At 36.4% G+C, this 13,971-nt stretch overlaps 1 protein-coding gene across 1 annotated transcript in view; it reads right to left on the bottom strand.

The window, feature by feature from the left end:
- Positions 1–13,971, bottom strand: part of LOC150082225 (trafficking kinesin-binding protein 1-like) — a 210,273-nt gene that overhangs the window by 14,164 nt on the left and 182,138 nt on the right. Inside the window, exon 15 of the mRNA XM_090380064.1 lies at positions 8,133–8,232. Within this exon, the coding sequence (XP_090236190.1) occupies positions 8,133–8,232 (100 nt within the window). The remainder of the gene's footprint in view (positions 1–8,132; positions 8,233–13,971) is intronic.

Consider the following 13,971-nt stretch of genomic DNA (forward strand, 5'->3'; position numbering starts at 1 on the left):
GCAGAAGTGAGTAGTGGTGGATTTCTGTTCAGCAAGACGATATCCATTGCATAAGGTCCAGGTTTCTATTTTGAATAGAGCAATTTGCAACTGTCTTTCGATAGTATTCATACTTTGTGATTGGCAGGATATAGTGAGGTCATCTGCATACATATAAATTTGAATGGTTTTTGGAAGATCTTCCAATATTTTGTTGACTAGAATCACAAATAGGGTAGCACTCAGTATTGAACTCTGCGGGACACCCTCTTCTTGAATGTGAGATGCTGACAGCACGTTTTGATATCGAACTTGAAAGGTGCGTAATTTTAAAAAGTTCTGGATGATTTGAGGAAGATAGCCTCTCAACCCCAACTGATGCATATCTTTAATAATGCCATGATGCCAGGTAGTATTGAATGCTTTGTGAATATCTAGGTTGACCATCACTAGGTGCTGTTTCATGACGAAGGCATTTCGTATGTTGCACTCAAGTTTTACAAGTAAATCTAGGGTGGATTTGTTTTCACAGAAGCCATATTGGTGATCAGAGAGAAGATTCTGGGAGTCTAGAAACCAGGTGAGCCTCTTATGTACCATCCTTTCAAAGATTTTGCCTAAACAGCTTGTTAATGATATTGGTCTGTAGTTCTGGACCAGAGTGGGATCTTTGCCTGGTTTTGGAATAGCACAGATATAGGAATGCCGCCAGGACAGAGGATAAGTATTTTCTGAAAAGATACGGTTATAGAATAGTAATAATATGCCAAGGTCAGATTCACATAGATGCTGCAACATACTGTAGTGAATACAGTCTGGTCCTGCTGCACCATTTGACGATTTGGTTAAGCATTCTTTCAGCTCGACTAAAGTAAAAGGCTGGTTATAAGGAAGTGAGAGTCTAGTTTGAAAATTCAATTTTTGACGTTCTTCATTAGTTTTAATGTGTTGAAAGGATGTCACATAAGAGGATGAGGTGGAAATGTTATAAAAAGACTGATAGCGCATTTGCAATATCATTAGGGGAAGATAATTCCTGCCCATTCCATTGTATTATTGGTGATTGCAACGGTAGAAATTTCCCATTGAGTGCTCGTATTTTTTTCCAAATAATTTGAGTGTCAGTATTTTTGTTAATGGATGAGGCGAAGTTAATCCAGGATTCATGTTTTGCTTTTTTTCGAATTTGTCTCGCTTTAGCTCTGAGTTTTTTGTGAACAATTAGGTTGGCAGTAGTTGGGAATTTACGAAAGTGGTTCCAAGCTTGGTTTTTATCACGCTTTGCTTTGGAGCATTCTTCATTCCACCACTGATTTTGGTGTACACTCTTGTGCAGGTTAGATTTTGGAATGAAAATTTCTGCTGCAGATAATACATGGCTGGTAATGTGGTCAGTTACGTTATCAAGATTCTGTTGCTGTACATATTGCTTTTCAAATATAACACAACTGGAATAGGTTTTCCAGTCTGCTTTTTGGAAGTTCCAAGAAGTACGGCCTTTACGGTATGACATGACCTGTGTTTGAATTGAACTGATGATAGGGAAATGGTCACTGTGGAATGGATCATTTAGCACTAACCATTCCATGCTTGGAAAAAGAGATGCTGAACAGATGGATAGGTCTATCGCAGATGTTGTACCAGCAGGTAGTTGAACATGAGTTGGAGAGCCAGAATTTAAAAGAGTCAGGTTATGGTTATCCAGGAATGTTTCGATTAGTTTGCCTCTACCATCCATGGTGGAGGATCCCCACAATGGATGGTGACCATTGAAATCACAAAGTAAACAGACGGGAGGTGGAAGTTGCGTAATAAGACTGTCCAGTTCAGTCTGGGAGCAAGGATAATTCGGTGATATATAGATGGATGCAAGCGATAACGATATTCCCATTGCTATCCAGACTGCTACAACTTCTAAGGAGGTTTTTAGTTGGAGATGTCTTGAGGGAATTGTAGATTTCACAAGTATAGCTACCCCACCATGAGCAGGAGAGTTAGAAACCCTGTCTTGCCTAAACATAGTATAATTTTTGATTTTGACGGAAGCGTGTGGTGATAAAAATGTTTCCTGTAAGCACACACCTACTGCATTAGTTTGAGTTAGTAAATCACTGAGGTCATCTATATTACTGCGTAATCCTCTACAGTTCCATTGTAGGAATTTATTCATTGGTTGGATTTGTTTGAGGAAGATTGATCTGACTGTTTTTTCTAGACGGTTTCTGTCTGCTTGGTTTTGGTTTCTCATTTCTGAGAAAGATTGGGTGTCCTGTATACATGATATCACTAGCATGTAACTCTAATACTGTGTCGTCATCCTCTGATTGAACATCAGTTTCCATGTTGATATTTCGTGGCTTCACCTTTTTCTGATTTTCAACGGTAGTTGATTTTGTTGTTTCGGGCAAGGTTGAGATAGCATCAGTTGGGATGCTGATCGGCGTATTGTTGGTTTCGTTGACTGTAGGTTTCTTATTGCATGATAAAACAGTTTTGGCCCAGGTGGCAAAGGAAATTCTCGGTCCTATGGACACATCTGTTTGAGTTGCAGCTGAGCGGCTGGTTCTGGTAACAGATGCGTATGATCGGCTAGGAATGGTTAGTAGCACTTGCTTTCTTGCTTCAGGGTAAGTGACTTTATGTTCAACTTTATATTTCTGGATTTTTTTTACCTGTTTTCCAAAGGTCACATGCTTTAGAAAATGTAGGGTGGTTTTCCTTACAGTTTGGACAAATAGGAGTGGAAGCTGTACAGTCTTCTTGAGAATGCTCCTTGGAACCACAAAGAGGACACACAGCATCGCCTCGGCATGCTGTTTGAGAATGACCGTACTTCTGACATTTAAAGCAGCGAATGGGGTTTGAGATGTAAGGACGAATCTTGCAATTTAGGTAACCTGCTTTAACAGAAGATGGAAGAGTCGGGGTACTGAAAGTTAAAATGATGGACCTGGTTGGTAGTAGGTTGCCATCTTTTTTAGTCGTGATTCTCCGTGCATGAGTCACTTTTTGTTCACTAAGCACTTGTATTATTTCTTGTTCAGAGACATTTAGTAAGTCCCATTCGCTGATGACACCTTTAGAGGTGTTCAGGGTGTTATGTGGCATAACTGACACTGGAATGCTGTTAAAAGTTGTCAATTTTAACAATTTTTCTGAATGGCTTGGCTTGGAAGCTTCAATTAAAAGGTCTCCAGATTGAAGATGCTTCACCATTTTAGGAGATCCAACAACCGATTCTAAACATTTCTGTATTAGAAACGGCGATAACTTGCCTACAGGTTGTGTGAATAATGAGTGCATTATTAGAAATGCTGGCATATCTGCACTCTGTTTTTCAGTCCGCTGTCTCTTCGGATGATTCAAGTCATGCTCTGAATCAGAGTTGACAGGTCTGGAGCCCGTGGGCTCTGGCGGTGGATATGCATCACAATCCATCGTTGCTCCTTTCAGCCATGGAAGAGGGAATTCCTTCTCCCAGGTTACCGACCCCGCCACGTGGAGGCAGGAGCGGTGCCAACCAGTGACCAAGCGATCAGCAGAAGAGACATGACCGATCCGACGCACAATGGAATTGAAAGCTGAGTGCCCCAACCCAACCCTGAAACACCATCAAACCAACTCAGCAAAAATCATGAGTGCTAGAAGACATTCTGTCAGAATAATTAAAATAAAGTCAGAAAACTGTATACGAGAATAAATAATTAAAATCATGATTATAAAATTTGGATAAACAAATTGATATACAAATTAAATGAAATTCATTGTATTTTCCTCCTTAATTTGATATTTGCAGTTGCTAACACAAGGTTAATGTTTAAGGTAAATGCCAAGGTCAAGCGGCATCACTATATCACTTCTGTAATTGACAGTACATATAGAAAGAAAATAACTTGTGCTTCCAATGCATTAGATTAGCTAAGTGAAAAAAAAAGAGCCTTCATAGGGAATTCCTTCAGTCTAAAATGGGACCCAAACCACTGACCTTTTACAATGAGTGGAAATGTGATATATCTACTGGACTTCGTGAAACACACTTAAGAAAGGTCACAACAATATGCAGTGTAATTTGAACAACATTGAAAAGGATATGATCACAACTTCTCAAAAAATAAATTTGGGAGCTATCGAGAGAGCACAGATGGCAATTTATTCATGTATTCATGTGTAGTATTCATGCAGTAAACATCACTAGGTTATGAGCCCATTGTGCATGACTACTATGGGTACATAACCATCATTAATGACTGCAATGTCAAAAGTTAGGAATGGGATGGTATAATAGTCTTACGAGAAGATACGGTAATCTTTAGACAACGGCTTCAATACCTATGAAATAATACGGAGACTACTCAACTGATCAATCTGTTACAAAAAGTAGCAGCAACGGCCACCAGGACAGCATATCAATCCCACCAGTCCCTCGAAGCATGATGAAGAAATAAAAATTGTCCTCTCACTTGAGCCAAAAATATGTGCTGGTAAATTGGGCTGAGTTTAGTATACAAATTTTTGTTTTTCCTTAATTTATTTAAATACCTTGTAACTTTTAATTTTTGTAATTTTATAAATTTAATTTTCGGTAATTTTGTGAAGTTATTTTCTGTAAATTTAATTTGTACCTTTTCTAAAACTAATTCTGCTAAGTTACATTCTTTCCAGTATCTTTAAGCTTATATTTTTAAGTTCAGTAGTAGATGAAGTTTTGATAACTGCTCAATATTTTGTTAGTTTAATACTTACCTTAATAACATTTGCTAGATCCACTTCAAATATTTCCTCCAAGGTCATGATTCAGATGGCTTAATAATATTTGCTAGATCCACTTCAAATATTTCCTCCAAGGATATCATGATTCAGATGGCAATGGCCATAGGTAATTCCTGTGTGTCATGAGTTCATCACTTGCATAGCCTGTGGTATATATTCAAGTCTAGTAGATAATTCTAGCCCAAATGGCGATTATTTTTTTTTGTTCCTGTTATGAAGAGTGTACTGATCTCAAATTAAAATGGTGCATTTCTTGATCAGTTTGAGCCACAGAAGAAATGAGTAATTGTCTCAGATCCACTGGAGACTCAAGTATCAAGTGACCTGTCAGGTGATGCACCCTTCATTATAGTCCCAGAACATAATAGTCAAGTGCATATTGCTCTGGCTCAAGAGGACTTAGTTTTACTGGGAGACTACCCATGTCAGGGAAACTGGTAATATAATGAGCTAGCTAGTCTCAGAGAGCAGAAAAATGCATAGGAATGTTACAGAGCAATGAAAAATGCTGAAGCTAATAACAGCTACAAAGTGTTCTCTAATAGTACCACAGAACAGGTTAGGCTGACAAAGTAAGAGAAGTCACTGGCTAAGAGAGCAAAGAACTCATTATTTGGTAACAAAAGGAGTTTTTCATATATGCAAATACAAAGAAGAAAACAAATCAGATAGGCCACTCATGTAATGGGCATGAAAAAGTCTTAGACAAACCCAACTGATGTTGCTGATGAACTGAGCAGGTACTTTACATCAATCTGTACTGAAATTATAGCTGTGTTTATTATAAAAACTTTAAACCTTAAAGGCAAGTAAAACTAATGGAGTTGATGGTATATAAACAATAATTTTGAGGGAGGTGGCAAAAGAATGCATTGAACTAAAAGTAAAAAAGTAAAGTGCAGCCATATGAACCCACTGCAGGATGGAAGCCTCCTCAACAATTCATGCTGAGGGAAATGGACCATAATCTGCCACGCTGGTCCAGTGCGGGTTGGCAGATCGACCGTATTCAGCAGTCAGGGGCTTGAACCCCGGTCTACTCAAAGAGCGTGTGCTACTGCACTCCTGCTCCTGCCCACTTGGCTACGGAGGCCTTTTTTTTTTTTTTTTTTTTGCATTGAACTATTAAGGTTAATTATGAGGCCATCACTGGAAAAATTGCTTTGGACTGGAGAAGAAGGCAGTTCTAGAGCAAAGTGGATCATGGAGACAATGATAAAGAGTGCAATGTAGGATCATTTACATAAATATGGAATTCTGAATGATACACAACATGGTTTTGTTACAGGAAAATCATATTTAATTAATCTGGTTAGCTATTTTGACACAGTTACTCATGAGTTGGATTCATGAAATAACTTGGACAATGTTTATTTAGATTTTAGTAAAGCATTTAACTGTCTCTCATGAGTGGTCACTTTATAAACTGAACATGTTGGGATTACATGTCAGTTCCTATGAAGAATTGCAGGGTGGCTACAGGGTAGGAGGCAAAATGGTTACCCTTCACACTGGACTGAAATTAAGAGGTGGGTGTCCACCAAGGATCAGTTCTGGGACCACTACTGCTTGTGATTTTCATAAATGACATTAATGAAGGAGTAGAGAGTATGATGTCAAAGTTTGCAGATAATGTGGAGATTGGGAAAGTGGTAAATGACCAGCAGTAAACTGATGATGAAACTGATAACAATAATTTAAAACCAAAAATAGATCTTCTTATCAAAAACTGGCCTTGTGTATACAATAAAGAGCTTATAAAAAATAGCATTGAAATTGGCAAAAATTAAAAAATTGGCTAGAAGAAAACATTTAAAAAATACAAGAAATAAGAATAGTAAAACAGGGACTAACTTTTGTCGAAATATATAAAACCACCATCCCACGTCAATGGAGATGTTGCTGCATTTACATTGAAAGTATTATAACCTCCTTTCACTCTAGGTTTCAGAAAAGTAAAAGTACATTACATATGGCTTTAAGGAACTACAGTGCTTGATAAACAATAAGTTTAAGTTAGAAATTAGTGCAACTTTGTCTGAAGAGTGGACTCTTCATTCTGTATTCTATATTTCCTTTAATACTGAGGGACACGATATCAACCCCATTTCACTAGCCTGCCCCCCACCCAGGACCTCAAGAGGACAAGTAGTCACATGTGATTTCTGAGTGGGACAACTTTACATTCTTTCTTATAATTGCTTTTTGATTTGCTTATTTTTAAATTGTTTCTCTACCCCAAATTATTAGGAAACAAGGGAGAGGAGATTCTTCTATCATCTTTTTTTACTTATTTCATCTTGACCCCTCATCTTCCCCATTACCTGAAGCAATGCATAAAATGTACCATGGCAATATAAATAGCAGTGGAGCATTGTTCCTTACTTTTTTGAAGAGGGTATTAAAAAATGATTATCTTGCTTCAGATTGCCCCTCATCTGCTTATATGCCTCTTCAAAAAGGAAGGCTTCTTGTTTTTAAGTGCTGATGTTTGTTATTTGGTTTTTAGGAGCATCAGCAACTAAGGCCATATTGCTCCGGGGATATGGCGGTGGTCATTCCATGACCTTTCCGCATCCTCCATATTTGGTGGTCATGGGCTCGAACCCGGTCTAATCAAGAAGCGTGTGCTACGCACTGCTGCTCTTGCCCACCTGGCTACGGAGACGCCGTTTTTAGTGCTGAGAAATGAGATTTAATTCAATTAATTGCAATGAACTGGTTTACTTTGGTTTTGGTCTTTATAATGGAAAGGTTCAAAGAACCTGTTTAATTCAAAAAGGGTGGTTTCTTTGGTTTTAGTTCACATAATGGGATGATAAAATAGTTCCTGTTTTCCCTTGAGAGAAATGTCACCTTTTCGGAAGAAATTTTAGGTATATTTTCTTTCACCTTTTATTTTGTATATTTACTTGGTATTTTTCTCTTTTCCCCTTTTCTTCTTTAATTTCTTAGTTTAAGCATTTTAATATAAGTTTTTGGTTAACAATGTGGCCAAGAATACATTTTCTTCTTTTTTAATGGTGAGCTTGTCTTGGGGATCATATCCTCTAAAGCTTTTCTTCTAATAGTAATGCAGTGCACTGAACTAGATTGAACATGTGTCACTGTCAGTGCACTACATCTCTGCTGCTACACATTACTCCATGCACATGTGCCCTATTGTTCAAGTGGTGTATGATTCAAATTTAAACAATCAAAACCCTATTTTCATTTGGCTCAGCCTTGTATTTAGATTTTTCAAAACAAAACCTTGTAAAATCACTATAACACATATAATTAACATTATAAAATTGAACTCTTCAATTTTTCTTTTAAATAAACTATATAATAAAATATATTTAAAATAAAGAAAGCTTAAATAGAGAAAAGTCAATGCTTACAAAGAGTAGTCAGTTGCATCAGAGGAAGGATGCATGACGGTAGTATCTGTGTAAGTATAGGAGTAATTTGTCTCTGTAAAACTCTTCACCGGTAAAGGCTCTAGAATATCAGAAATTAAGATGATATATACAAGTCTTTTCATAATACAGATTAAGATTAGGCCAATATTATATCTAAATCAATATTAGATCAAACCAGTACTAAGTATTATTAGCATAAAAACATAACACAGTTTTTTATAATTCACTCAATTAAAAAGCTTAATATGAAATTACTGTTACAGTTTGAACTCTATGTAAAATAATATTATTTATATATTATATTTGAGAGATTACATTATGAAAATGTATAATATCAAATAACCATCTTGACACTTTAAGATTGGGCCCAACCATAGGCATCTCTCTGGATTGAATCTCTCTCTCTCTCTCTCTCTCTCTCTCTCTCTCTCTCTCTCTCTCTCTCTCTCTCTCTCTCTCTCTGCGTGCGCATGTGTGTATATGTGGATGACACCAATGTGCATACCACAGGCAGCCAGCCAAACCTTTTTATGTGTAGGAGGCCCCCCCCTCCAGATATAAGAAGTAAAAATGAATGGTAATAGTCCCCAGAGCCTGACCAAAAGGAGGGTGAATTAATGGTATCAAGCAACTACTAAAAGAAAAAGGGCTTGTTTTGGCTAGGGTTAGAGATCTAATGGCAGACAAGCAGTAGGTAACCTACTTACTAATTTCATTTGCAATAAAGTCAGTACCATCATCCATAATAAATGAACAGTAAATTGCAGTATACAATGCAACCTTGATATAACATGCCTCTTTATACTGCAGTTTCGAATATACCACAGGTATGATCATATCCCCCAAAACGAATTATGAAAAAAAGTAGTGTTTAAAGAACCAGCAATTCATATTGGAAACTGGAAAAAGTGAATACTGTATATACCTGTATGTATTGTACATCCTACTAGCTGACCGGGCTAGCCAGGTGGGTAAAGTGCCTGCCTGGCAACCCAAAGGTTGTGGGTTCGAATCCTGCCTCAAGCTTGGATCAGAGTAAAATGCAAAAACTTTGGGAGGTGCATTATGGCCACAGAAGCTGATGCGCCAACAACTAACAAAAAAAAAAAAAAAAAAAAAAACGTCCTACTACTGTATATCCAAGAGGGAAAATTAGCTAAAAACTGGCTGCATATTTGCTTCGATATATTCAGTATTCAAGTTCCAGAGTAATTTTTGTAAACAACAGTACTTGTCAGGGACTAATTACTATAGACACCCAGTTTCTCCTCTCAGCTAGAATGCAAAAAAAAAAAAAAAAAAAAAAAAAGTATATCACTGGAATGCTCATTACAACCAGCTACCTCTGGAGGGAAATATGGCTACCATCCATCAAGTGCATTACATGGGTTAAGTTATAAAATAAATTCTTGTAAACTTGACATACGTTCTTCAACTAGAAGTTACACTCAGGATAGCAAAAATTGCTAAGGGCTAAACTAGACAAAAATATACATGAACTGGCAAGTGATTTATGGAGAATTCATTTGACTTCACTTCAGCACTATGATAGGCTGGACAGTTTGATTTTGATTTGGTTTTCTCAAAACCCTGAAATTCTAAGGCACCAGAAGTAAATATAAGACAAAATTAGTAATTCAACAGGACTGAAGTAATGGCCACCACAATTAAAAATTATACAGTTGAAGAAAAGTTCAAGATTTTCGAAAGAATTAAGAGTGGCAAAACAAAATGCAGTATATTTTGAGTGTGGAATTCCAGAAGGAACAATCCATGATTGGATGAAAGAGGAAGAAAAATTGCATCCATTCATAGACTCCTTAGAAGATAAAGTAGGCCTCCAAAGAAAGAAAACTAGACTTTGTGAAAACAGTGATGTGGACCAATCCTTATACATGTGGTTTCAACGTTAGTGTAGTGAAGGAGTACCAATAAATGGGGTAATTTTGAAAGAATAGGCACTTAAATTTTATAAGCTACTTGGTGGAGATGACACATTTAAAGCTTCTGAAAGGTGGCTTTGGAGTTGGAAAGCTCATCATGGAATATCCCAAGTTAATCAATCTTGTTGGGATTCTGCATTTGGTGACACTGCAGTAGCAGAAGTATTTCTTGAATTTCTGTGTAATATGCTTCAAGATGGTGAATTCACAGATGAACAGTTGTACGACTGTGATGAAACAGCATTGTACTATAAATTTTTTGACAAGTCACTGGATATTAAAATGGCACTCAAAGTGGGCAACTCCACAAGCAAGACTGGAAATCACAAGCTAAAGCCATTGCACATCAATAAAAGTCCCTGTTGTTTTAAGCATGTCAACATGAAATCTCTACTTGTGATTTATAAAAATAGCTTGAATGCTTGGATGATGAGTGATATTTTTGCTTCATGGTTTGAAAGTGAAATTGTACCATCAGTGAAACGGCACTTGCTTTCCAAAAAACTTGCAGAATAGGTTCTGTTACTGTTGGATCACTGCCCAGCTCATCCTTTGGCTGATGTCCTGAAATCAAATGATGGCAATAGCAGAGTCATGTTTCTGCCAAGGAACGCAGCTGCACTAATTCAGCCCATGGATTAGGGCATTATCCGAGCCTTCAAAGCCTACTATCATAGTGAGCTACTTGCTGATGTTGATTCCAAATGAATGGATTAAGTGAAGAATTTTTTTTGTCACCTCAACAAATCTGGTTGCAGTGCACCTAAAGCAAAGGAGGAAGGAAGTCATCAAACAATGATTTAAACAACAAAAATACTTTTATGAGCAGGGCATAAAAAATCTAGTGTACATGTGGGATAAGTGACTAAACTATGATGGATTTTTTTTTAAAAAACAAAATACCAGTTATTGGTAAAATAATGTTTGTTTTCATTTGGTTCACCATATTTTAACTACAGTATGAAAACCACTTAGAGAACAATGCCAAAAAATGGGAGAGTTTTGGGAGAAAATGGGAGATTTTCATTTTATATGAAAATACTGTAAAAGAAACTGAAATTAACCTCCTACAAGAATTCATAAATTTCTTAAAATGAATTGAATAATATTGTATTATAATACCTGTGTGTATACATATGCAACCCGGTGCAGAGGTCTGAATTATGAATGCTACTTTTAACAATAAAACACATTAAAAGAACATAAAAGCATTTAAAATACAATAGAAAAATGAGCATGTTAGTAACTTTATCACTTATCTGCCTAAAGCATTAAATTAAAAAGATAATGAACATAGACTGAAAAACTACAGATGAAAGTTAATTAAAGATTAAAAATCTATCTTACTTATTGTCCTTTTGGGTAATGTGCCTTAATTTACCATCTAGCTATGAACACACAGAAAGAAGCTGACTAACGAGACTTCTCAGTATGTATTAATACATCTCAGTACTACTCAACTGTTGAATCATAATCCCTTTAGCTCTTAATTCGCACTTCCTACAGCAAAAATTTCTGAAATTGCCTAACGGCCAGAGGTGCGAATATGCTGTGTCGGTAAATAGGAAGTCTGTTGCATGCACACTTTATTCTGCTTCATAATTCAGTGCTTTCATGTCAACTTGGATGTGTTTTTCATTCTTCTGCTACTTCTTATATTATCATTGTTTTTAAGAATTAAAAAAATATATATTTTACCATGGACAATTGGGTAATTAGAACAAAACGGTAGAGGAGTGAAGAAAATAATGTTGCTACAGATACTTTTTATGCATGGAGAAAAGTACAGCAACGATTTAAAAACCATTCCCCTATCCAGAGTCTCACAGTTATCGAGGATAACATAAAATTCAGTTTATTAAATCGATTGAGGGAAAGTCCAATTTTTGCAAAATAGTTAGATGAATTCACAGCTTTGTTGGTTTTCTTTTACGCTCTCGGTGTTACTTTTCTTCCAAACAGCTGTTCACTCTGTACAAATCGCAAATTCGCCCTACCATAGAATATTGTTCCCACATCTGGGGTGGTGCCCCCAAAACCTCTCTCAGGCTTCTTGATTCCATTCAGAAGAGGGCAGTTAGGTTGATTAATGATTCGTCTCTAACAGAGTCTCTCCACTCGCTGTCTCATAGACGTACTGTTTATGCTGCATGCCTCTTCTACAGATATTTCCATGGGCACTGTTCTTCTGAATTGGCTTCTATAATGCCCGCTTTCTCTTTCAAAACAGTCCGAACACGTGCTGCCACCAGCCAACATCGATTTACTGTCCAACTTCAAACTCACAGAACCAACTTTTTATCTTCCTCGTTTATTCATTCAACTGCCATTTTCTGGAACAACCTTCCTTCATATGTATTTCCTGAAAATAACAGTCTACAGAAGTTCAAGTCCAATGTCAACAAATATCTTCTTTCGTCTTCTCAACCTCCAACCCAAGCACGGTACCAAGTACTATAGGTTCTAATACCTCTCGTGTTTGGGGTTTACATAAAAAAAGAAAGAAAGAAAAAAAAAATGTAAAACCTTGCTCAACTTATTGTATATGTGAGATACTGCTACGAGGAAGATATTTTAGAGAATTTTCTATTTTGCAAAGCTTTGGAAGGAAGAACGATGGGCAAGAAGATTTTTGATGTTATAAATATTTTCTTTCAAACAAATAATCTAATGTGGAACAACTGCTTTGTGATTTGTACTGATGGTGCAAAAAAGCAAAGTAAAGGAAATTATGTTATGTTATTTGGTTTTTAGGAGCATTAGCAACTAAGGCCATATTACTCCGGTGCGGTGGTCATTCCTTGACCTTTCCGCATGCTCCGTATTTGGTGGTGACGGGCTCGAACCCCGGTCTAATCAAGAAGCGTGTGCTACGCACTGCTGCTCCTTCCCACCTGGCTACGGCGGCACCGTAAAGGAAATTGCTCCAAATATAGTTTTGAATCATTGCATTATACAGTACATAAGAAAGCATTAGTAACGAAGGAAATGCAAACTGATTTGCACAAAGTTTTGAAAGATGTAATAAGTGTGATCAACTTTATTAAAAAAGCAGAAGCTTAAATAGCACTTTTCACAATGTTTTGTAATGAAATGGGATGAAACGCTTCTTTTATATAAGAAAGTGAGGTGATGATAAAGTGTTGTGACATCTTTTTTGACCTGAAACATGAAGTTTTATTGTTTTTATCGGATAAAAATGAGAACCTTGCTCAATTGATTACAAATCAAAAATAGCTTGGTAAACTTAGTTCCCTTGCTGATAAACAGTATTTGAAAAACTTAATGATTTAAATTTAAGTCTTCAAGAGCAGGGAACAAATATATTAATACTCAGTGATAAAATAGAAACTTTCAAAGGGAAGCTTAATCTTTGGAAAACTGAATTTGAGTGTAATACAGTAAACCCTCGTCAATCCAGTTATAGTTAATCCGGATCAAAATATGAAAAATTCTGTTCACAGCTGAGTACTTTGAAAGACTCACAGGATTTAAGAAAGCAGATGAATCACTTTGACTGCGCACAGAGAGAGAGAGAGATGGAGCATACATTACATTGTCTTGTGTGTTGTTAAGTATCATTGTTAACTCTGAGTTGGATAGATATTATTGCTTATATCACTTCATTTGTGTACTTCTTTATACGTATATAGGTACATAAGTTGACATATTTTATACAATTATAGGTTCTAAAGAATTGAAAAGTGGAATAAAAAGAAAACACTTTACTTTAACTATCATTAACAAGCTCAAAGCGATAGAATAACTTGAAAATAGTGTTCCTGGGAAAAAAAAAAAATTGCTGAAGAATTTGGTATTGGCCAACAGACTGTATCAGATATTAAAAAAAAAAAAAAAACAAAAAAATCTATAAA

This window comes from Mastigoproctus giganteus, chromosome 8 (assembly GCF_048544385.1).
Source record: "Mastigoproctus giganteus isolate SK-2022 chromosome 8, ASM4854438v1, whole genome shotgun sequence".
Classification (NCBI taxonomy): Eukaryota; Metazoa; Arthropoda; class Arachnida; order Uropygi; family Thelyphonidae; genus Mastigoproctus; species Mastigoproctus giganteus.